The sequence below is a fragment of the Atractosteus spatula genome, chromosome 1, assembly GCF_055471065.1.
Source record: "Atractosteus spatula isolate fAtrSpa1 chromosome 1, fAtrSpa1.hap1, whole genome shotgun sequence".
Lineage (NCBI taxonomy): Eukaryota > Metazoa > Chordata > Actinopteri > Semionotiformes > Lepisosteidae > Atractosteus > Atractosteus spatula.
In genome coordinates, this window is record NC_142706.1 from 26,188,997 (window position 1) to 26,215,562 (window position 26,566).

At 36.0% G+C, this 26,566-nt stretch overlaps 1 protein-coding gene across 1 annotated transcript in view; it reads left to right on the forward strand.

Annotated features, from left to right (window-relative positions):
* The window catches only part of bend4 (BEN domain containing 4), a 72,088-nt gene extending 53,172 nt beyond the window's left edge, over positions 1-18,916 (forward strand). The window contains exons 3-5 of the mRNA XM_088910448.1: positions 6,465-6,556; positions 16,583-16,823; positions 18,026-18,916. Coding sequence (XP_088766574.1) covers positions 6,465-6,556; positions 16,583-16,823; positions 18,026-18,267 — 575 coding nt within the window. The 3' untranslated portion in view covers positions 18,268-18,916. The remainder of the gene's footprint in view (positions 1-6,464; positions 6,557-16,582; positions 16,824-18,025) is intronic.
* The last annotated feature ends 7,650 nt before the right edge of the window (positions 18,917-26,566 follow it).

Below are 26,566 nucleotides of genomic sequence, written 5' to 3' on the forward strand. Positions count from 1 at the left end.
ATGAAGTCCATTTAGATATATTATTAAATCACTTCCTTAATAACTTTGTTGTCTTTTAAAGGTATCTTTAAAACTCTTCATTAACATATATATTTAATTCATTTCCTGATAATTTTAAGATATTTCTAAACTGTTCCCTATGCATATGGAGAAATATTTAAATATTCATTTAAAGTTTTTCAAATTTTTCCCATATATCTAAATGGGTTCCTTTTTGAGATGTGCTTGAATATTTTCTGTTGTAATGTGGCGCAAAGAGACATAGCTCAGGAAATTAAAAAAATGTTTTAAATGCATTTGAGAGAAATATTCACGATAGTTTGATTAATTTTAAATAATTAAATTACATCTAATTTAAGTCAGCTTCAGAATGCTAAAGTCTAATTTGTGAGAAGATCAATTAAAATACTGTACCCACTAACATTCATGAGGCGATATCAAGATCTCTTCAGGACTTCACAATGCAAGTGGAAAACATTGGAAACCTTAGGAAATCCTGAACAATACTGTCAATATTGATACTCAGTGCATCAAAGGTAAGTTTAACAATGTTAACATTGTTAAGCATTTTTTAATGCTTAACACTGTAATGTTCAAAAAGATGTTCACAATAAGTATAGCTAAAACACGCTTTTCATGGTGTATTCAGTATTTGTGTGTTTGCAGATTTTTATATTGTAATGACCGCAGGGTTCGGTACGGAATAGAGCAGGCATACAGTAGGACTCATGAAAAGGGGCTGAACAACACATTTATTAACCAGAACCGGGGAAAGGTACACACACAAGGACAGGGGTTACAGAGCTGCACCGACACTAACACAGACACGGAAGGGAAGAGGCTGCCTCACAGCTCCCGCCCCCTTATATACAGTCCGACTCCCCCAAGTCCTGCCCCTCAGTCTCTGTTCCCAGCCTGCCTTGCGTGTGCATGGCCAAAGGGAACAGAGCAGCCATTAAGTGCCCCACGTGGGTGCTACAATATTATTTTATACAAATGTTAATTTTAAAATACATATATCAATTTAATTCATTGCTTTTTTAGATTGAGGATAATACATAATTCTTTTCATATTTTCCTTTATGAGTTAGGTTGATTTTTTTGTTTCAGGACAGTTTGGCTTGCCCAAAATAACAATTTTTAGTAATCAGCTTCAAATTTACATGTCTCAAGGATATACTGTACTGCTAAGAAGATTGCTGAACATTGGTTGTTCAGTGTTATATGTTTTTAAGCAATTTTAAGAAAGAGAATCTGTCCAAAAACAATAAATTCAGCATTATCATTGACACTTTTGATATTGATATTGAAGTCCACATCTTCTTCTTCTTTTCATTATGTAAATGCAGGTGCTGAGGCATAAATGGTAAACCAATTATTTCAAATGTAGTTCCCTACATTCCTATGTGTACTTTTGTTTTGATCACTACAAAATATCTAACCTACAGTACAGTACATTTGTGCATTCTTATATATTGTAATTGCTTCTATGTACAAATAGAAAATCAGAAGAAAACATTATTGTAAGTGCAAATGTAAGATAAAATCAAATATTTCTGTGAAAATTCGTATCTAGTTTTGTAATGTACAATTAATAATCTACAATATGTTGTCCAGAGTAAACAGAATCACATTCAAGAGTTACAAAATCTCACATTGTTAGAATGTACTTTTTAGAGGGATGCCACCTATTGTAAATTGTCTTGTGAATTCTTGTGTGAGAGAATGTTACAAAAAATCATGTTTGAATGTTTGTACTATGTGTTAAATAAATAGATAAACTTCTGAACAGGGTACTTAAGTTTTTTTTATCAACAAAAGCTCAAAATGAGTTACACAAATATTGAAACACATTGTTTGCAGTTATACAATTTTCAAGTATCTATTCTATAGCAAAATAAACAGTATTAGGCACATAAAATGAGTTATACTGTTATGGTTTTATACTTGTACTCAAATGTATAAAATACTGAGTTTTAAGTATTTTACCCGAAGAAGGCTCCACAGCCAAAACGTTGTGCTTCTTTTCTTCTTTTCAGCTTTACTTGTTCCTTATTTGTATATTATATACATGTATGTGTATATACTGTATACAGTAAGTATTTGGTAATGATCTATTTTTTTGAGGAATTAAACTACAATTATGTAGTCTAATTGTCTTGTGCTGGTTTATGGGTATACTTGTGGTTCTGGCGGATAAAAAGAACCTATTGCAGGGAGAATGATAATAATAATAATAAACTTTATTTTATATAGCACCTTTAAAGGTGGCTTCTCAAAGCACTTTACAGGATGACAACAACAATAAATAAAAAGAATACACAAGATAAAACACAATTACAATATACAGAGGAGACCGTGGATGGTGGTACTAAGAAAAGCAGAGGGGTGAGAATGAAACCAGTTAAGTAAAGGCTTTTTTGAAGAAGAGGGTTTTGAGTCTGGATTTGAAGGAGTTTACAGAAGGTGACTCTCTGATATCCTTGGGGAGAGAGTTCCAGAGCTTGGGGGCATAACAGGAGAAGGCCCTGTCACCCATACGATGTATACGGGCTTGGGGGATAGTAAGGAGAGCAGAATTAGAAGAGCGAAGGTTGTGAGGTGGGGAGCAGGGCGATAATAGACAGGTACTGATGTGCCAAGCCATGCAGAGCCTTATAGGTGAGCATGAGGATTTTAAAGTCTACGCGGAATTTGACCGGAAGCCAGTTCAAGGAGTCCAGGATAGGAGTAATGTGAACACTTGCACTAGACCTGGTCAGGATTCTGGCTGCTGAATTCTGGACATACTGCAGTTTGTTCAGAGTAGATTTAGATACCCTAGCAAGTAGAGCATTACAGTAGTAAATTCGAGAGAATACAAATGTGTTGATCAGCTTTTCAGCCACAGTTAGTGATAGCATAGGAGGTAGTCTAGATATAATAGAGACAGCCAAATCAGTGTCAGGTTTGGTATGGATGTATATTTGAGTATCGTCAGCGTAAAAATGAAAGCTGAGGCCATGTGATCTTTAAAGCTGACCAAGTGGAAACATGTAATTGCTGAAGAGCAAGGGGCCCAGTATTGAGCCCTGTGGAACACCAGACTTAACAAGACCAATTTCAGATCTGTACCCATTGAGAGAGACAAAGTGACAGCGATCAGTGAGGTAAGATTTGAATCATTGAGAGCAGTGTCAGAAACTCCAAACACAGTCTCAAGACGAGAAAGTAAGATGTTATGGTCAACAGTGTCAAAAGCAGAACTGAGATCAAGAAGGATGAGTATAGAAAGAGAACCAGAATCAGAAGCTATTAGAAGATCATTGGTGACTTTGACCAGGGCAGTTTCTGTGCTGTGAACTTGACGGAAGCCAGATTGGAGGGGTTCAAAAAGGTTGTTTGTCATGAGGTGGTTATGTAACTGAAGTGATCCTAGTACCCTTCAAATTGTAAGGTGGCGTACTTAGCAACAGTTCCTGCATCTTGGCGTTGCTAACGTAACAATAACCTGATTTGAACCACAGGTCACTAATTAGATAATCTAGAATACAGTAATAAAAAAATCAAATAAAAAATAAGTCTAACAATCAGTCCTATAACAATAAGATGCAAAAGATGAGAAAAGGTTAGCAGCTTTAACTAATCCTCACAATTAAAAAGACAAATAAGGAAGTATAACAATCATTTGTTAAAATAAGCAGGAATAAATCTGCTTATTTAATAAATTAAAGGATAGGTGCATTGCACTGTAATGTGGGGAGTCTAGATCTACACCCTGATGGAAGGAGCTCTAATTCATTGTGCAAGGAGTGGTCATGGCAATCTATAAATAATTTTAGGATATATTTAAATATTTAAAGACATCTTAAAATGATTTAGAAGTATAATTTTAAGATGTCTAAATGAAAATTTGTCTTGCCATGTATTAAATGAGAGAATGATGTGTATTGTGGCTGCTATAGGATCTTTTAGGATGCTTTAGGATGAAAACCACTATAATAACTGCAAGCAATTAAATTGAGGTCACATTCTAATTTTGTTCATTTCTGCTCTCATATGCAGAAATAGCAATAGCCTCTCAGCATTTTCTCCTGCTAGAAAGAGACTTTATCATCCAATTATGTATCTCTAGCTTTCTTTCAACAGTGCCTTCCTACAGGAAACAACCCAATCCTCTCTGTTGGGTGACACAACCTTTTATGAGACCATTTCTTGTCCTTTCCTTCAAATCAAATTAAAGTTTATTTATCAAATGCACAACAATACAGTGGGCAGCAGTAGTTGCTGGCAATGAAATGAATTTTCCGCGAGCTCACAAAAATCACAAGAATCATAAAAATCACAAAAACACAAAAATCACAAAATTGAGGTTATGAAAATAAGGTTACATAATAATAAATGTACTAGAAATGGAATAAAACTCAATATGAGTAGAGCTGCTATGTGTCCATGGTGTATGCAATATACAGTATCCAATAGTGCGGTTATGCTGAATACAGTGAAAACTGTGTGTCCATGTAGCCATTACAGGTGATTTGCTAAAGGAGCTGCAGGTTGGCTATTTAGCAGTCTTACTGCCTGGAGGTAGAAGTCTGTTGGACTTGGACCGAATGCTTTGGTACCATTTACCGGACAGTAGGAGGGAAAACAGTTTGTGACTGGGATGACTGGGGTCCTTGAGAATGGACCTGGCCTTCTTCAGACATCTAGCTGAGTAGATATCCTGGATGTTTTGTAGCTCACAGCCGGTAATGAGCTGCGCTGACTTCACCACCCTCTGCAGTACTTTGCGAACCCGGGCAGAGCAGTTCCCATACCAGGCAGTGATGCAACCAGTCAGGATGCTCTCAATAGTGCACCTGTAGAAGTTGGCCTGGATATGTGATGGCATGCCAAACCTCTTTAGCCTACGGAGAAAGAATAGGCGCTGCCGTGCTGTTTTGACCACGGTGTTGGTGTGGTTTGTCCAGGTTAAGTCCTCTGAGATGTTAACTCCTAGGAACTTAAAACTGCTGACCCTCTCCACTGCAGTCCCACTGATGTAGATAGGTGTGTGATCTCCTCCCTGGTGTTTTCTATAGTCCACAATCATCTCCTTGGTCTTACTGATGTTAAGAGAGATTTTGTTCTCCTGGCACTATGCTGCCAGGGTTTCAACCTCCTCCCTGTATGCAGACTCTTCACCATCTGTGAACAGGCCGATGACTGTTGTATCGTCCGCAAACTTAATGATGGAGTTCGAGTTATGCCTGGCGACACAATCATGAGTAAATAAGGAGTAGAGGACAGGGCTAATCACACAGCCTTGGGGGCTCCAGTGTTGAGAGTCAGGGTAGAGGATATGTTGGTGCCCACCCTCACCACCTGTGGACGTTCTGTCAAGAAGTCCAGGATCCAGTTACAGAGGGAGGTGTTCAGTCCCAGGTCCTGGAGCTTGATGACAAGCTTTGAGAGCACTATGGTATTGAATGCTGAGCTGTAATCAATAAACAGCATTCTCACATATGTTCCTTTCTTATCCAGGTGTGAGAGGGCAGTATGAAGGGCAGTGGCAATAGCATCTTCTGTTGACCTGTTCTGGCGATACGCAACTTGCAATGGGTCTAGGGTGTCAGGCAGTGAGGAGGTGATGTATGCTTTGACCAACCGCTCGAAGCACTTCATGATAACTGATGTGAGTGCAACAGGGCGGTAGTCATTCAGGCAGCTGACTCTGGGTTTCTTAGGAACGGTAACAATGGTGGTTTTCTTAAAGCAGGAAGGAACTATAGACTGAGCTAGAGAGAGATTGAATATGTCCGAGAAGACATCTGCCAGCTGGTCTGCACATGCCTTCAGAACGTAGCCAGGGATGGCATCAGGGCTAGGAGCCTTGTGTGGATTGGTCTTTTTAAAAACTGTCTCCCTCCCCACATTCTGGAATCCCTGTTTCATTTTCTCTTTTACCTTTCTGCTCCATTTCTTTGTAAGGGACCTCGCATTCAGTTCCAACCTATCTCTGGTGTTTTTTCTCTTCCACCTCTTTAATTTTGCTTTTCCTTCGTCACCATAGGAGCCTAAGTGGCCATTGCTGCTCACTCTGCCGTCACTCCATCAGTCTTGTACTTGGTCCAGGCCCCTCGTTCATAGCCCAACCTGTTCCCAGTGCCCACCCCCTCCCTCTCATCCCCCACTGGTGTTTAGGCAGTTGCAGTGTCAGCTCCTGACTCTTCCCCCCAGGCTTTTGGCAGCCCCATTTGCAGACCCTATTTTATCACACCCCTCCTTCACTTGTCATGCAATAATGAGGGGGGTCCCGTCAGCCTTATGGCCAGGTTGCCATTCTCTTGGCACAGCAATTTACACAAAATAATGTTTCAATACATTTTACATTAATTAGGATTATAAGGGGGCAACTCTTTCAGCAGATGTACAATTTTAATAATAGACTGATTTTTATTCTTGAAATGAAGTTTCCTTATGTATGTTTTGTCTCCTTGCAGTGCCCTGCCAGAATGTCTTAGACTATTTCAAAAGAATTCTTCAACATCATAACCAGTTTATACAGCCTGCACCAGAGGAGCAGCTGACAGAGGTAAGAGATTATAAATGTTATCTATTTGTGGGTCTTATTTTTTCCATATTATTCAACACTATGATCTGGGTTTAAAAACTCAAACTTGGACTCTTATATCAATGTCTTGCCACTTTGATGCTCTAGACACGTCCCTTGTCTACCACTTCTTTTTTCAGAAAGTCAAGATGTTATGTATTCATCCAAAACATTTGGATGGAGTTTTTTGTGTGTTAACTTGTGCTTTCTTAGAAATAAAAACTTTTTTAAGGAAAATAATTTCTGTTCTAAAAACTGGTTAATAGTGTCAGAGTTTGCTTCAATTCATCCATCCTTAAAAAATAAACCAAGGGGGAAAATAAAAGCACAGTGAAGTTTATCATTAAAAAGTGGAAGGTATATTGTATAACGCAGACATTTACTCAGACTGTCCCTTTACTTTGTGTAGTCTTGAAGGGAGGAAACTGGTTTGGGAACATGGTGGTAGCCATTTGTCTGTAAAGAGGTACAGAGTTCAATAAATGAGAAAATGTCAAGATTCAATGATATATTCTCAGTTATTGAACTCAGTACCTCTTTACAGACAAAAATCGTGTCATACAGTTTATGATTGGCAACAAGGTTTTTAACTGATACTGCAAATATTTTCAAAATATTTTGTGTTCAAACAAGATAAAATTAGAACTTTTCAGTCTTGATGAAAAGTCAGTCTAGATGTGTTTTATATCTGGTCCAAACCCAACACAACACATCACACACTACCCCATCCTGGTAGTGAAGCATAGTGGTAGTAACATAATGTTGTGGGGCTGTTTCACTTTTCCCTGAATTTCCCAATTTGATCCATAGAGTTTCACACAGATGTGTTAATCATCCTTTCTTCTGGGCCCAAGGGACAAGCCCAAGGTTCATTTACATTTGAATAAACACTGTTATGGTGAGAACACATTGTAATGTGTATTTTCTGTTTAAATTATCACTTTATATACAGTAATGTTAGAATAAAGCCTCTATTCCTTTGTAAACTACTCTGAGTTAATTGGCTGCTACAAGCTATTTCACTTGGCCATTTGTTATTTTTCACCAAATTAGAACATCAGGGAAACAGCATCTCTGTGTTATCTCATCTCATCTCATGTTTTTTTTTTGGTTTTGTAAAATAAATCGTTGAAATTAGATGTTCTGTGTGTTCTGTATGTCTTTTTTGATGCTCCTGCAGTTTTGTTTTCTTTCAATCCAAAGATGTTTAAAAGACCGCTGTTAATGATCTTTTTCATAAATTTTATTTATATACAGATGCAGCCATTCAAAACGCGTGGGGTATTTCGCAGTACACCACGGTGGGCGTGTCACATCAAAATGCAGTATCACACGGTGTAACACGTCATTTGACGTCATACCGAAAAGTATCCGGAATCACCTTGTAAAACCGCCAGGATGAGCGTATAAAGCTTAACCTCTCATGTACAGCATTTGAGCTTTTAAATTTAAACTGTGTATTACAGCATGTTAATCATCAGTCATTAAAAAGTTGGTATATTTTATGAAAGCAAGATTGCTCAGTTGGGCAAAAGTACACAACCTACCTTTATCATAAATATTTTAATTATGCAGAAATATTTTATGCATCAAAGCCTTTACCAAAGATATTACTAATAGTATTAATAATGAATGACTTTGGACAAGCTGTAAACTCAAAGTATTATCCTGGTCCACATTCTTTCTAACCGTCATTTTAAACAAAAAGACATATTTTTTTCTTTGACAAACATTACAGCATTTCGTTGATCTAACTAACGAGGACAGGACATTAGCTAGCCAATATGATAAAGGAATAAATTACTTTTTTTTGTTCATTTTTTTAGCACATTTGTACAAGCACTTGAAAACTGTCCAAGCCCTACTTTGTCAGGCTTTTTCTTTTACTATAAGGGGCATAAAAACATAAATTGCGACACTTATCATTCAACCACAGCTCAAAATAGGATCCTCAAGAGCACAACAAAGACTGTATTAAAAGATACTTGTATCAGATACATGAGAATCTAACCTTTTTATCTACGCTTTCTTATCAACGCTAAGAAGTAGTCTTTAAAATTTATCACACAGCAAAAAGTCAAATTTCTGGGGTGTCCGTATACCAGAGATTATGGTACTGCTCCAGAAGGGTGTCAGCCAGTCAGATTCCAGGACCGGAATTATCTTTTTTATAATCGAGAATATGTAATCACGTACAGTATCTAAATAAATTAATAATGATATTAATTTAAGGATCTAAATATCTAAATCTATGTATCTATATAGCTGGTAGTATTACTGTATTTCACTTTCTTTGTAAACATGTTTTGTTAACACCCGAATCGCAGGTGGATTCTGTTTTTTGGTCTGTTATGGTCTGTAGCTCAAATCCTGCTTTACTAAAAATTAGACACAAGAAGAGTATTATTGGACAATGTTGTGTTTATGTTTTCTCTGTAAACTGAAGAGTTATAGAAGGAGACAGGTTGTGTATTGCTTCTTTTGCCACTTGTAAAAAAAACATTCCAATGTTAATGCGACACGGAAGATAATGTGGTGTATTAGTCGTTAGTGAAAAGATTTAATCATTTAATCTCTTTACTGTGCACATTTTAATCCGCTTAGTATTGAATATTTATATGGAATTTTACCACTAAAGGGAAATTTTAGTAGCTAAGCATAGAACTCAGAGGAGCATAACGAAGATCATAAAGATCATTTAGGAACATAAACATATTATGTAAACTGTATGTTGCTGTTATTGGTATTTTAAAGAAAAAATACACACCAACACTCAATTTCTCCCTAAACATTTTAAGCACCAAAGTCTTACATGTGGTTGACCTTCCGACCATATTACTGTAATATCTGTATTGCTGTTTCAGTGCATGTCACATGACTTGCCTCAGTGGCGTCATGGCTTAAGCAACCAATTTACAGTACTGTATGAGCATGAAGTCGGGTGTTCAAATCCAGCAATTGCTATGAGTTTTCTTTTAACAGAAACACTTCTTTGAAAAATTAAAATAGCAAATATTATTGACACTACAGTATATTGACATTTTTTATATTTCAAAATAACATGTTGGTACTGTATGTACAGTACACAGCGGTACCACAGGTTGAACTGTAGGGCACAAATCCACCTGAGCCCAAAAGCCCAACATATTAATGTGCATTTGCCTGGCGCTGCGCGGTTTTCATCACTCTCTGTGGGAGTGCTGGCTGTGACGAATTAAACCGGTTTCAGAGGTATTTTCAAAGTCAAACAGACAATACACACTAGCCGAATATTTAACCAAGATATCCAGACACAGCTGTATGACCTCCACCAGTAAAACTCAAAGTATTACACTGGTCCACACTATTTGAAACCGTCATTTTAAATGAAAAGACTTTATTTTTTCATCGACAAAAAGTAACACCCACCACAGCATTTTGTTGATCTAACTAACAAGGATGGGACATTAGCTAGCCAATATGATAAAGGAATAACTTACTTTTTTGTTTATTTCTTTAGCACATTTATTTGAACATTTCCATCGATTGTAAAAGCACTGAAAAACTGTTCAATCCCTAGTTCATCGGGCATTTTCTTTTACTATAACAGATATAAAAACTTATAAGAGCTTTTCATAATTTCTAACAACGAAAATTATTTAAACTGCGACACTTTTATCATTCAACGAGAGCTCAAAATATCACAAGGATCCTCAAGAGATCAACAAAGACAACAGAAAAAGATATGTGTATAAGATACTGTCCATGGGAATCCAAGCTTTTTTATCTACGCTAAGAAGTAGTCTTTAAAATTTCTTCATTTCACAGTGAAGTCAAAGTTCCGGGATGTGCCTATATTAGTACGCTGGGCACCGGGGTACCTTTAAAGCGGAGACGACAGCACTGAAATTTTTTGGCGCGCCCTCTCTTTAAAGCCCTGGCCAAATATGAAGACAGTACGTACAGTTATAATTCAAGCTGAATTAAAAACTACACATCCCAGTTACCAAGGTGGTGTTTGTGATCCTTGCGTTTAACCAACGAAACAGGGCGAAAAATCAGTCACATGACTTTGGGGCTGAGTTTCGAAAGCTTAACCTATCAGCAACAAAGCGAAATTTACATGATAGGTTACCTCAAACTGTCAGTTACACGACTGTGTATGTCGCTTAAGCCACTCCTATTTGGCTTTTTAGTTATGGAGGCGGGAAGACGCCCCCCACCTCTCTGGGTGCCTCATTTGTCGCCATCTTTAACCGTTCCATGTCCGAATCGCAGTACCTACGCATATGAAATAAAGTTCATCCCAACTACAATACATATATATTTTTGTGGTAAGAGGGAGCAAAACATCAGTATTTACTGCTATTAATTAGTGTACGATTTATAGTTGAAATCTGAGCCTAAATATAAAGTTAAAATCTCGACAAAGCAATGTAGGAAATGCGTACACAGAAATACAGAGAAAATAAATCCTTTCTGACATCTAAAATCAGTTTCTATCAAGGTCTCTAAAACGAACAAGAAAAAGAGGATTTTAGGAGTGCAGTTACGCTGTGTTTATGTAGAATAAGTGATTTATGAGCAATCTAATTTCTTGTTTGTTTAAAACAGTGAAATGTCAGCTGCAAAAGATCGCACCAGAAACAGCACTCTCTCTGCCTGTCATAGACGTTCAGGAAAGGGTGAATGAAGTCATGTCAAGTACAATAATTCGGTGATCAATAATAACAGTTGCAGGACAAGAAACAAAAGATAGTGAAAACTTAAGCTTTTTAAGGCTAAAACTAAAATTCATTCTACAAATTAAGGCAAATGAAAATTCAGGATGTTAAAGTGCTAGAGGTGTAAAAAATACAAAAATGCACATGAGCAAAAGGTTTTAGAAATGGAGCAGGTGTTACTTTGAAATAAGCAAACAGAAAAAAGCCACGACTATATATAGTGCAGAAGAGGGATGCAGGAACATTTGCTTAGATATATAAAAAAATCACAAAAAAGTATGTTACGAAAGAACATGCAAACATGTTCATCATGTACATGAACATGTACATCTATTTCCCTTCGCGATCAATAAAGTCTTATCTATCTCTAAACATGAAACAGAGTGAGGAATCAGAAAATTAGCATGCATAAAAAACAGCAATTCTGTCAGTGAGCCCTAAATGGATTAATAGCAAACATGGTTTCATGGAGGGCATTCAGGTAGATTGCCAGGTGAAAGGATTTGTAAATATATTTTGTTAAAGCAAGACAGTTTTTCCGCAACACATAAAATACATTTTTCCAAGAACGTTTATCCTTTGTCACTAATGAAAACACTAAATAAAGACATAAATATAGAAATCTTAAGATTTTTTTATTCAATGTTGGTAGCAGGATGAACTGTCAGGTTGAGCAAAGTGTATATTTTGTCGCAGAGTTGCTGCAAGATGTTAACAGTGAAAAAAGGTATTTAGAAATGAGTTATTTCAAGAAGAATTTTTTCAGAATAATTGCAAATCTAGCAGGATAGAGAAAGCACAGAAAATAGGCAGTTAGATTGATCAGATTAGTATGAAAAGCCATTTAGCAAAGAGGGAATGAGAAGAGTGACAAAGTAGTATACTTTAGGTCTTTTTTTCTGAACCAGGGAAAATCTGATAATGTTTCACTATAACAATAATAAAAAACTTTATTTTATATATCACCTTTAAAAGTGGCATCTCAAAACAATACAGTAGGTGTAAAAACAGTTAAAAGGACCGCAGATTACAAAGTAAATACATACAGATGCAGCCATTCAAAGTGCGCGGTACAGACACGTACCGGAGGTAATTGGCTACGGCCTTGCGCGTGATGACGCAAAATACCACGGTACGTGATTGGTTGACCGACAGGGGCACTCGTGGTCCGTTGGTCGGTCGTAGAAAGATTTACAGTAAATGTCTTTACTGTGCCCGTTTTAGTATTGAATATTTATATGGAATTTTACCACTGAAGGGAAATCTTAGTAGCTGAGCATAAAAAGAATAGGAGCATACTGTAACGCATGTGAAGGCCATAAACGATATTAATTTTGGAACATAAACATACAGTATATGGCTGGTCTCGGTACTTTAAATAAAAAATACACACCAGTATTCCATTTCTCCCTAAACATTTTAAGCTTCGAAGTCTTTAACTAACGTGATACCGGAGTCAACAAGCATACTTTTAGAATTTGATTAAAAGGGAATATAATATGGAATCGCGTATCTAACGAAATTAATAACGATATAATTATATTCATGTACCGCAACACAAGAATAGTACACGCTGTACATTGTCTGTTGATAATGTTTCTGTAGTGCTTTTTCAGCACTCTGCATGTGACCTTGCTGGTGGTGCTGTGGGTTAGGTTCCTGACTCCCATGTCACATGGTGAGTGTTTGAATCCAGCTGAAGCCATGACTTTTAACAAACATTTCTTTGAAAAAATAAAACTTTTCCCTGGGTCAGAGATTAAATAAAACCTCACTCGCACCAAACAAATTTATATTTCTAAATATCACAACATGATCGAATTTAAGTCATTTTAATAACAATGAATAGTCACCTATGCGTTACAATATAAACATTTCTATTGATTTAAATCACGTTTTGATTTAAATCGCAAATGCGGGTTTAAATATATGTGTTTTTTGATTCACAATCAGACAAATGCAACATAAATTGATATCTTTGTCTTCTAAGTATCTTAATAAACTTTCAGCATAGCTTTCTCCCCGTTTAGATTTATTTTTCTTGGGATCTTGGGATCAAACGTGGAAAGATTAGATTGTAATCTTTTTATTTTTTAAATACATTTTAGAAAAGTGTAATCTATACTAAAAAGCTGTACACCACCTGCTATAAAGATACATATTGTAATACTTTCGGGTTCGGATAGGACAAACACAAGAACTCAGACTTGCGGAGTTAAAGCAAGTTAAAGCCTTGATTTTATATATCACCTTTAAAAGTGGCATCTCAAAGCAATACACTAGATGTAAAAACAGTTAAAAGGACCACAGATTACAAAGTAAATGCCCAACACTGATTGTACACATCTGTCATGCTAATAAAGCACCTTGAATTGAATTGAATTGAAAGAGAGAGGGGGGGGAGGGCGAGCGAGAGAGCACAGCCAGGACAGGCAAATAAGATACACTCCACAGACATTCACAACAGCGACATATCATAAAACTTTTGCACATATTGTTAAATTATTACTTGTTTTTCAGGAAGTTAAAAAAACACTTGAATTACTTATCCAGTCTCTCGAAATAAAATTATTTTTCAAGCAATGCAACTAACGTTGGGCAACGTGTTTTTTTTTAATCCAACATTGACAGCCACATCTTAATTCTTGTCAGTCAGCTCTTTTTTCTCTATTTCAATTGTGGCGATTCAAACAATTTGGGATAACAAGTGGTCTCAAAGTCACCGAGCTCACAGAGCTTCAACAACAGATGACAATTTCCTTAGTCCTTCCTTAGTCTTCCTGAAATTGTCAGATTATGAGTGAATAAAAGCATTTTATTAAAAACACATTTGCGTTTGTTTGGGAGCTATATTATGTATTTTTCATATGTAAGATATAATGATGTGTTCCTGCTTACACATCGCACGACTTTAAAAGCTAGAAAAACAGGTTTCGATTCACATTATCTGGCGAGGGGGGGTAGGCGAGCAAGAGAGAGAGTTTTTTGCCCTCTGTCAAAAAACCCCAAATCACTCGGGACAGTCTATTGTGATATTTTGAGCTCTGGTTGAATGATAAGTGTCGCAGTTTAAATAATTTTAATAATTTTAATAAGTAGTTAGAAATTATGAAACGCTCTGTTAAAAGCAAGGGAGTTTTTATGTCCGTTGCAGTAAAAGAAAATGCCTGACAAAGTAGGGCTTGGACAGATTCCAAGTGCTTGTACAAATGTCATTCCTTTATCGTATTGGCTAGCTAATGTCCTGTCCTCGTTAGTTACTGTAGATCAACGAAATGCTGTGGTGTTTGTCAAAGAAAAAACTAAAAGTATTTTCGTTTAAAATGACGGTTAGAAAGAATGTGGACCAGCGTAATACTTTGAGTTTACAGCTTGTCCAAAGTCATTCATTATTAATAATATTAGTAATATCTTCGGTAAAGGCGACACGCCCACCGGGGTATACCGCGAAATACCCCACCCATTTTGAATGGCTGCATCTGTACCAGGGCTCAGAAAGTATCACATTATTTGGTGCTGTAGTTATCTCTTCAGAGAAGTTAGCATTGCACTGAACTTTTTTTTAAAAAAATCCTGTGCACAGCATTTGATACAGGTCTGGTCACAAATGAGATGAGTGGGGAGAACTCACTTTGTCCAGGCACTGTTACTGAATATACTTTGATATTCAGTTTGATATGAATGCTGAATATGCTTTGATATCCAGGTTATCAACAAAAAAGTCCAGCTATATTAATTAAATTGATAATACAAATAACAATTGGCTAGTCCTGACTCAGATGGGAATAGTTGCAGTCGCATGGTTGGTGCTGTTTTCTTGATTACCAATGCTTGATGGAGTGGAGAAAAGCTAAGAAGGTGAGCTGTGCAGTACCTTTTAAGTCTGAAAAACACAGCTGTTGATCTCTCAGATGTGTAAAATGTGGAAATTGATTCCCATTAACTTTCACAACATGTCTGTTCACTTTCCAAACATCATAAATATTGTATAAATGTGGCAGATAAAATCAAGCAGGATAATATTTTCTTAGCTCTGTTAGCAGGCAGTACAGAATTAAATTCATTGGCTAGTCCTGTTTCGGATGGGAATGGTTGCAGTCACATGGTTGGTGATGTTCTCTGATTACCAAAAAGAATAATTTGTACACAGTAGAGCAGCTCCATGCTGTAACAGAATACCTGTGTGGGTTTTTAACACAGACATTCGGGGCAGAAATTAAAGGATTGTGTTACATTCTACATTTTTATACAGGTAATTATAGTTTTGTTTTTACTTATTAAATACTGTATTTCCAACATGACTGTACAACACAAATGTTGCATCCTTACACAATAATTTGGGTTTTAACATCCTGAGTTAAGTGCATGTGATGTGTTGTGTGAATGTAGAATGAAATTCAGTATATGCTCATTTCTGTTTATGATTTTGAGTTTAATCATCTAATCTTAGTGTCTCACAGTGCCACTATAAAAACCAACAAAGAAGCAAAGATGGAATACTTAATATTTCATTTGATCATAAGCAACAATGATAATATTCTGACTTGACTGGCACAATAGAACAGAAACTGAAGCACATTATTAGACCAGCCACATTAGACAATATTGAATTTGTTAGTTAAGTGAAATCTGATTTGTAAACTGAATGACATTTGTCTGCTAAAAAACAAACAAAAAACAATTTAATGTACTCAATATCAGATCGGTATCATTGAAGAAAATACTTAGATGAGTAATTTCAGATATTAAAGGTATATTATATTCCAAGATACATTGTGTAGAAACTGTGATATTGTTGTTTTGAGAAAACTTTATTGCTAAAAAAAGGGACTGTATATCATTTGATTTTGGAGGGGGCTACAGTTGGAGTTCAGACAATGAATAACTCCACAAAAAACTTGCTCTTGAAGTTCTGCTTTAGGAAGTACTAATTCATTAAAAATGTAATCACACATAGTGGTCTATTTTGTCTATCCTCAAGTGTGTTTTAATCCATTAAAAAATATTTGTGTCTGTCTAAAAAAATTAACAAAAGGCTTCTCAAAATAGATCCCACCCTAAGTAGCCTTAATGGCTATGGTCAGTGGAGCCCTTGCCTACAGTATGTCTTTCCACTGGCAAGTTATTGGTTTGGGAAAAATAAGCAAATATAAATATCATTGCAGTCTTTGCAGTCATTGCAGCAATCAAATGTTCTATACCAAACTGGTTAAATATATTGAAACAAATGTCATAATTGAACAAATCTACCCTTTATTGTTTTACCAATAAAATCAAATTATCTGATTTTTGTCTTGGTTTTCAGGGGAGTAAGCAGCTGCTTGGCAACTATCCCGTTTACATTACCAATAAGCAATGGGATGAGGCTGTGAATTCCTCCAAGAAAGATGGCCGACGACTCCTGCGGTACCTCATTCGCTTTGTGTTCACTACAGATGAACTGAAGTACTCCTGTGGGCTGGGAAAGAGGAAGAGATCCGTGCAGATAGGGGAAACAGGCCCTGAGAGACGCCCTCTTAACCCTGTTAAAGTTACGTGCCTCAGAGGTAACAAGCTGAAGTTTCACTTTTACTGTTTCAAAGGTATTTCAAAATACTCCCTAAATATGCTGTTAGATTTTAATCTAAACTCGAATAAAAGATAAAGTTAACCTGATTAAACAAATGACTCAGAACAAGATACTTTCAACATTTATTGTTCCAGAAAACCTGATGTGCTCTTTGTTGAACTTCAGACAAGTAGCAACATTTTCTTTGAAGAGCTGTGGTGTTCTTCTTACTATCCTTCGATAGTTGTTTTCTGATAGATGAGTCTTGAACTTCCTTCATGATTTTCTTGTTTGGGCATGAAGATAATTTGGTAGGACGACCACTCCTTGTACTGTGGTCTTGCACTTTCTCCATTTGTAGACAGTGGTTTAATTTTGGATTAATTTTGGTTTTCAGGGTTGCCTTCCATGGAAAACCACAACATTTTGTAGATCTTTTTGTATGTGTAAGATCATTGTCTTGCTGCAAGATCATGTCAATGATGGCTAGCCATCCAGAACCTGAGGCTGTGAAGCAGCCTTAAACCATCACTCTCCCACCACTACCCTTGGGATGAGCTTCTTCTGTTCAAAAGTACTTTGATTATCACCGAACATAACGTTTCACATTGAGGCCAAAGAGTCCTACATTTGACTTGTTTTTCCAGAGAGCATTGTTCTCATTACATTACATTCTTGTCCAGTCATTTTGTATTGATGAGTCATGAACAGTCATATTAACCAAGGTGAGAGTGGCCTGCATTTCCTTGTATGTTGCTCTGGGGTTCTTTGTAACCTGTGTGATGATTTTTTCAGTTTGTCCTTGAAGAGCTTTCAGCAGCTGCTCCTAGTTAGAGTGAATGTGGTCTTCAATTTTCTACATTTATAGCCTGTTAGATAGTGGATTGGTGGAGCACCAAATCAGGGTTTTGTGACCTTTTCTAGAGCAATGAACATCAATAACGCTTTTCCTGTGGTCTTCAGATGATTTGTTTTACACATCTGCATCGTAAAGACAAGACTCACAATGTTTTTGACCTTTTTATATAGAGGCATTAAACTCACAGCATCTACCTAATGTCAAGGTGTTCAATGTTTTTCCTTATTATGGATCCATATTAAAAGTTTTTAAAACTTAAAATTCAGTTTTGTATTGTACATGAGGATTTTAAGATGACTTTAAGGTGTACAGAAACATCTTTCCTCCTTCTTCTCCTGCAGAGTTCATTCGAATGCACTGTGCTTCAAACCCAGACTGGTGGATGCCATCTGAAGAGCAAATCAACAAAGTATTCAGTGACGCAGTGGGTCATGCTCGGCAGGGTCGTGCAGTAGGGACCTTCCTGAGCAGTAGTGGCAGTAGCAGTGGAGGCAGTAACAGCACATATTTCGAGTGCTTTGAGAGTCAACTGTCCCAAGATGAAATCTTCCTCAAGGGATCCCAGGATGGGTCTGGGGAGTAAAAAAATCACATATCCTTCTGTGGGGAAAATTTTGTAAACTTTGAGGTTCAAGAATGGAGGATACTTCTTTCAAGAAAGGGTCACATAAACAATTTTGGCAGTTCTTATTTTTACCCTGTGAAACCTCTTATAATCCTCCTCAGAGATTGGTGAAGGTTTTTTATTTGATTTGATTTTTGGCATTGTAGGTATTCTTATAAAAGGCAAATGCAAGTTTATTAATTATTGAATTAATTCATTTATTCTGTTGTTTCATCCCCCTCAATAGTAAATCTATGTTGTTGGTATATTTAATAGCTATTTTATAACCTTATGGCTTATCACTTATGTTAATGCCCAGCACTATACACAGATACATTACTTTTAACATTACTTTTCAGAGGCATTGTCTGTCTCTTAAATGTTCTAAAGTGAAGACAACAAATTGATTAAAAAATACAAAGCTAATTTACAATATCTATGACTTTAGGAGAAGAAAAAACAAAACAAGATGAGTGTAATTGTTTAAATTTCTTCTTAATGCTTTCTCATTCTGACAGTAAAAGCTAATTAGTTTGTAATGTGTTTCTTTCTTATGATAAATTTGAAAAGTTCTACATATGTCTATTAGACAATAAAACAGCTTTATGTGGCTCTGATATCATTAAAAGCTTGGGTTGGCTCATATCTTTTATATCAGGTTTTTGATTTACTAAGGTTTAAATGTTTTAAAATGTATAAGATATAGGTTGGAGTAATACTGCTAAACCTGTGTTATAACGACAACCTTTTACATTTTTTACATTCTTATTTAAAGCAAGTGTCCCACAAAATAAATGCAAACCCTTAAAGGCTGTCTACTTATTAAGCCTAAATGACTGTTCCAATATGGATGTCTTACTAGTGTAGCAGTACATTACTGTTTGTGGTCAATTTTATGAATGATATACAGTACAGTTCATTAAATGTTTCACATGTTAAAATGGACCAAATATCTGGCAGTTCTATATTAAGATCCAGTTCCTTTTCTGTTTACCTAATACAAAATGTTTTAAATTCTGAGATTCTTATCTAATATTTTTTAATCATTATGATAGTGTTCCATTTAGACTGTATGTCCTGAACTAACACATATACCATATATATTGACTTTAATAGTTTAATAACATCAGTGATATATAATTTTCTCTTCACTTGTCAGGGAGACCAATAACCTTTTCCATTTCAGTACCTTATTTTTTATTTAGTTATTTAGTCCTTAGAGCCAACGTCCAATGGGATTAAATATTTCACTGTCACCTACAAACTCTAATAGGCAACAAAAAGCACTTTATGTTACAAAAATGTCTGGAGCTCATATACCTGTGACTATAATGTAACCTAATAATTCACTCAAAATAGTAATGCTAGGTTTCTATCACCTTTGAGGAAAGGTTTTCATGGACCATCAGCAGATAAAATACATTCTTATATTACTGCAGGAGAGTACTTAGTTCAGAAAAAAAAAGTAAAAAAGTATTTTATGCAGAGTTACTTAGTGTGCCGAAATGTATTTATAGTTAGATTTAAACTTTTAAATACAGTGTATCATTTTATAGACCCGATTTAAATAGATGTGTCTTACCAGGGTTAAATGCCTGCCTTCTCAGTGCTTCAGTCTTCAGTGCTCTAGTACATAAAGTGACTGTTTGGTTGGAGATTTTTATAACGGAAGGAAGGAAGGAAGGATCTGAAGGTGAAGTATAAAAATAAAACTGCAGAATGAAATTAAATATATCTTGTTCTTATGTATGGATTTAAAAATTGAATTTGACCTCTGAATTGTGACAGTAATGTTTACAATAAACTTGTCTTCTATTGAGGTGCCTTGTGCATTATCTATCTTCTCACGAACTCTGAATTTTTCAAGTGTAAAACTAGTCAACAATCTGCATCATAACAAGGACTTGCTATCAAGTCCTCCTGTAAAGTATGTGGAGACTTCAAAAATAGTATTTACCTTATTAAAATGTATGTAGCACTTCCTGAAAACACAGTTTGTGTTGAAAGCCAATATTTCAATTTTGGTCTGTGGAAATATCTACAGTATACAAGTTCTTAACACTTAACACTTCTTATGACTAAGGATGGTGAAATGTTCCTGATTTGTTAAAATAAAAGATCAAATAGGTTCAAAGTGTTCATAAAGTGATGGTGCACTCATTGAAACCAAAGGTTTTGTAGCAACTTGTATTTATATGTACATGATATGAAAAATAATTTGAGTTATCAGAATTTGTTTTTATAATTGTATTTTTAACTTTGGAATCAACTTTCTTCAACTCAGTCAAGTATTTTAAAAAAGACTTGTGCTTACAAGCCATGGGAAGTGATTTGTTTGTAATTTTTCATTTGACTTTAGAAACTTTCACATTTCCTTTAAAAAACAATTAATATAAACTTAAAAAAAAGTTTTTTGGCTGGATGTGTTCAATTCAAAACATACAAAATGAGGAGTATAATATGTAGTGCACTCCTTATTTTATAAATAACCTGAAAAAAACTTCAAATCTCAACTTGAAAAAATATATTAAATGCCATGGAATATGATGTGAAAAGGTGGGTTGAGCTTTGTATACCTTCCCTTTATTGTCAATTACTTTATGAACACTGACCTAGATAAAATGAAAGAACTCGGTGGATTCTGTACAAATCCAAGAACTATACACTATACAAAGATATTTGCATTTACAGTACTTCAGTAAAAAGGATTTATAAAATACTCCAGTATTTTCAATACTGTATTTTACCAATTTGATCCTTTTTCCATCTCTTTTGCAAAACCGCAATAAAAGATTTTTGGTGGATTAACGCAACCAAGTGTTAGGGTGATTCACTTCACATAGCCACAAAAAGACATGAAGGGACAAGCAGATTATTCCATATTTTAAACTTCACAGGTTTTGTACAAGAGATAATTTATAATTTATCTCTAATTTATAGAGATAATTTATAAATTTCAGCTGTTACTCAGATTGATTCATTTCTAAAACTGAATTTGTTGTTAGCTCTCGCTAGCTAGCATCAACGGGGAGAAATACTTCTGAGGAATGTTTCACTAACCATAGTCAGCTCAATGACATACCAGACCAGAAAAGGAAAAGTCAAAGAGAAGAGTTTTACAAAATAAAATGTTTACCATTTTTAATACAGAAAAAAATATTGTAGTCATTTCTTTTTCATATAAACTCCTGTCAGTTCCTGATGATATAATGCAACATTTTTAGGTTTGAACAAGTTAAAGTGTCTTCTTGTGCACAGTAAGTGCATAGTAGCATTCCAGGGGTAAATGAAAACAGTTGTAATGTCTGTGAAGTGTCTTGTGATTGTTAAATGCTTGATGCGATCCAGCTCACCCACCATACTATTTGTAACATTTAGTATATCTCAAAACATTCCTTATTCCTTTGCTAACAAAGGACCTTAAAATCTACAATTTTTGTGAAGTGACTTCTCTTCGAAAATATTTAGAACATAGACTAGGTTTCTTCCAAAATATGTTGCAGATACATCTGTTGTTTACAGTTTACTTATAACAGTGGTTCTCAATCCTGGACCCCTCTGTCAATTGATTTTTGTTCCTACTGGGCCCTTTAAATTACGAATCACATTCAATTGTTCAAGACGGAAAGTAAATTTAAAAATAGGCCTCAAATAGAAAACTGAAATCAATAAGCTTTTGAGTCCCATAGGAACAGGTTTGAGAATTACAGAATGACTGTTGTGAAGATGTACTGAAAAATGTCAAAATTAAATTTTCTATTCTTAAGTGACTGTTTATGTAAACACTGTGAAGCACACAGCCATATCTATTTTTTAAGACATTGAGATTTGTCATTTTGTTGTTGATTGTAATGTTCATTACAAAAACTTAACTTTTGCTTCGTTGAAAATGATCCCTAAATTTCTTTAGTAGTCCAAGGAGGTAGCTGTGTCAGCATGTGTAGGCTGCAAAGGCAAAAGTAAAGGTGTATTCCATGCTGGAAAGAGAAGAAAAGAAACACAACGTTTCAGCTGAAGGCTCTACAGCCGAAACGTTCTGTTTCTTTTCTATTCTTTTCAGCATGGAATAAACCTTTACTTGTTCCTAAATTTCTTTATACTTGTTGCATTTGAAGAAAGTCCACACTGTATTAAAAGTACTATGATTAATGTTTTCCTCATTGTACCATATTTGTCAGATTCTGTGATTACTATGTGTTATTAGAACAAAATGAATATCTTAGAAATGATTATCAAAACCAGGGATGTAAAAAACATTCAAACATGTTATCTGAGTAAAAGTACTCTGTACTTTGAAAAATGTGTATCTAGGTATAAGCAAAAATGTCCTTGTATTGTAAATGTAGAATAATATAATCTCTCAACCGTACTCAAGTACCAAAACATAAAAATGGCCCAAGGAATTCTGCCATTACTCTGAATTTCACACCAGTTATATTGATCAATACCACTTCTATTTTACACACAGAGATGGCCACATTACAATCTCAGATCAGAAATTTAAATTATATTCACAAACTTTATAAAGAAATTAATGAATATCAATTCATGGCATTTTTTTAAACAAGTACAGGATCAATGTAGGATTGATCAATGTAGGATGTCCTATCTGGGAGTACTTAAAAAGTGTCCAAGCCTTTATGATACCCACATTCTAGTGCAGCAGAACATCTTTACATGTTGTTGGGATCAATGTAGTGAGATGTAACTTCAAAGTTCATGCGCTGCCTATGCCTCCAGCTGTCTGCGGTAATCGCAATGCATTTTACTTTTCATACTGTATAGCACAAATCACATTTGTTTTCTTGCATTCGGCTGCCTCACAGTGGTTAGCATTGCTGCCTTATAGCACTGGGGCCCAGGGTTCAATTCCAGACCTATGGTGCTTATCCGCATGGAGTTTGTACATTCTTCCCGTGTTCATGTGGGTTTTCTCTGGGTAATCCAGTTTCTGTTCATAGCCCAAAACATACTAGTAGGTTAGTTACATGTGTGTACGCTGTAATTGACTGGTGTCCCAAACAGGGGCATTGTGCCCATTTCTTGCAGGGATAAACTCCAGCTCCCCTATGACACTAGATTGGATGAACTGGTTAGAAAATAGATGGATAAAAATTATAATATACCAAATTATTAGAGCTAAAATAGGCTTACGCAGATATCAGCACATTTATTTAAATCTGATGTTGAGTTGATTTATGCTGGTCCTTCCACTGCTCTTTCATTTTAAAGAGGTCTTTGAGGTAAGGCCATGGCTGATCTTTGTTGTGCCTTGTTATTTTCAATGTGACTCACATAGTACTGTACTTTTGTCTTCCTTTTTGGAACTATCGTTGTATTTGAGGATTGGTCATAAATTAAAAAAAATCAACCAAACCAACCACAGTACATATAGTGGAGTGCTGAAGTAGAGTACATACAGTACAGCACAGTAAATACAGTAGAGCAAAAACTGTCTCTTTTAAACCAACATTAAAAAACAGTAAAAGCATCTACAAATTACTAACGTAAAGTACAAATGTTAGAAAAGGTACTAGAAGTGAAACAATGTATTTCTACTTTATTACTTTACACTCCTGATCATAACCAAGTACATGCTAAGTACCCTAAACTTGGTCTTGGTATACAGTAGCTGTAATAGACCACTTTATATATTTGTAGAATACAGGAATAGGAGATCAAACTCTGTCTTCATCCTGCTATACATTTAAACTACTTCAGGTAACTCCTAACTCAGCTGGCACATAAAGGTTTCCATTTTTGGACTTGTAACTTATTAGTCTTAAATCATGAGAACTGGACAACTGATGCCTGGATGTTGCTGAAATGTTGATCACGTTAAAACATGCCAATCATGAAGATTCACTCACACAGCTCTTTTTATTACACTGTGCCTGATCACATGTAAAATTTCTCCTTCTTCACTATAGGGGCTACTGCTGATAAGATCACTTTTATTAGCCATATACAATTTCTTGTATTAGGAATTTATCTTTTCACATACCCCAACTTGCTCTCCGTGAGACACATAGACACACAGACAGAGAAAGAGGCTTGGGGTCAGAGCGCAGGGTCAGGCATTTATACGGCGCCCCTGGAGCAGTTGGGGTTAAGGGCCTTGCTCAGGGGCCCAATGGAGTAGGATTCCTCTACTGGGCTGCAGGACACGATCCGGCAACCTTCCAGCCACAGTCACAGATCCTTAGCCACAGAGCCACCACACCGCCCCAGACAAAGTGCCGAAATAAAGAGACTTATACAGTCTATATATTAGAATTTTGTATTTTCATTCATAGAACAGATCTTATTTAACTGTCTCAACCCACAGATGGCAGCATCTAGTATTTTCACTTTGAGAGATCTGACAAGGTCGTGCTTCAAGATGACCTACAGATGCAGCCATTCAAAGTGCGCGGTACAGACACCGCGGTACAGATACCGCAGGTATGATGACACGGGATACCGCGGTGCGTGATTGGTTGACCGACAGGGGCACTCGTGGTCCGTTGGTCTGTCGTAGAAAGACTTACTGTAAACGTCTTTACTGTGCCCGTTGTAGATATTGAATTTTACCACTGAAGGGAAATCTTAGTAGCTGAGCATAAAAAGAATAGGAGCATACTGTAACGCGTGTGAAGGCCATAAACGATATTAATTTTGGAACGTAAACATACAGTATATAGCTGGTCTTGGTACTTTAAAGAAAAAAATACACACCGGTATTCCATTTCTCCCTAAACATTGTAAGCTTCGAAGTCTTTAACTAACGTGATACCGGAGTCAACAAGCATACTTTTAGAATTTGATTAAAAGGGAATATAATATGGAATCGCGTATCTCAAGAATTTAATAACGGTATGATTATATCCGTGTACTGCGGCAGGGCTGTGTAGGGCTGTTTCGCCTGCCTGATCATGTGAGCTCTCTTGTAGCCTACTGGTCTAGGTGCGTGACTACCAACTGGCAGGTTGTGTGTTCGAATCCAGCTGGTGCTGGACTTTTATTTTAACAAACATTTCTTCGAAAAAATAGGTAAGCGATATTATGGACAATCAGTTGACTTTTATATTTCAAAATATCACAACATGATCGATATTTGCGATATTTTGAACATATCTTCCCTTCTGACAGCGGTTCCTGCTTCTATTGTGTGTGTGTGTGCAACAGTAAATTTTTATAGAGAAATGGAGGCTGGACAGTATGCGTTACAATATAAACATTTATATTGATTTAAATCGTGTTCTGATTTAAATCGCAAACGCGTGTTTAATTATGTGTTTTTAATCATAATCAGGCTAATGCATTTCTACATTTTCTGTATGAACCAGCTTAGAGGTTCATACAGAAAGATAGCTTGTGTTTAAATTGAGTGTAAGGTAATTTATGCTTCTAAAGTCATGGTCAGTATTATTGTACTGTGCTGTACTGTGTCACATTATTTTATAGCGTTTTTATTGCGTTATTAAATCCGGTGGCGCTGTGTTAGTTTCCTGACTCACATTATTTAAACTACCACACTGATCATTCATCTCTAAATAAACTTTATTTTATATAGCGTTTTAAGCGATTAGGTAATTAGATTGCTCATAAACCTAATCGCTTTTTCTACATAAACACAGCGTGATTGCTCTCTGAAAATGCTTTTCCTTTATTTTTAAAGTAGGCTCAGATTTCAACTATAGATCGTATTATTATAAACTTTCTTGGAAAAATGTATTTTATGTAAACCATGTTTGCTATTAATTCATTTAGGGCTAAAATACGTTCATTGTCTTCCAATCGAGTCGAGTTGACATTGGAAGCCTGCCACACCCGGACTGTTAAACCAACGCATTAGCACGTCAAAGCCCATTGAGCCAGTATTGGCTTTAGTATCCCCCCCTTCTCCCCTCAATTCAATTCAATTCAAGGTGTTTTATTTGCATGACAGATGGGTACAAGCAGTGTTGGGTATGTATATTGTAACGCTTACAGCAGACAGGCACTGTGTAGGAGCCGACGCACCAGAGCAGCGCCTGCATTTATAACTTAGTTTTTAAAATTAGTCAAGCAATACGAAGCATCTCCTTTTACTTAGTGCCTGAGCATACTGCAACGCGTGTGAAGCCCATAAACGATATTAATTTTGGAACTTAAACATACAGTATATGGCTGGTCTCGGTACTTTAAAGAAAACATACACACCAGTATTCCATTTCTCCCTAAACATTTTAAGCATCGAAGTCTTTAACTAACGCGATACCGGAGTCAACAAGCATACTTTTAGAATTTGATTAAA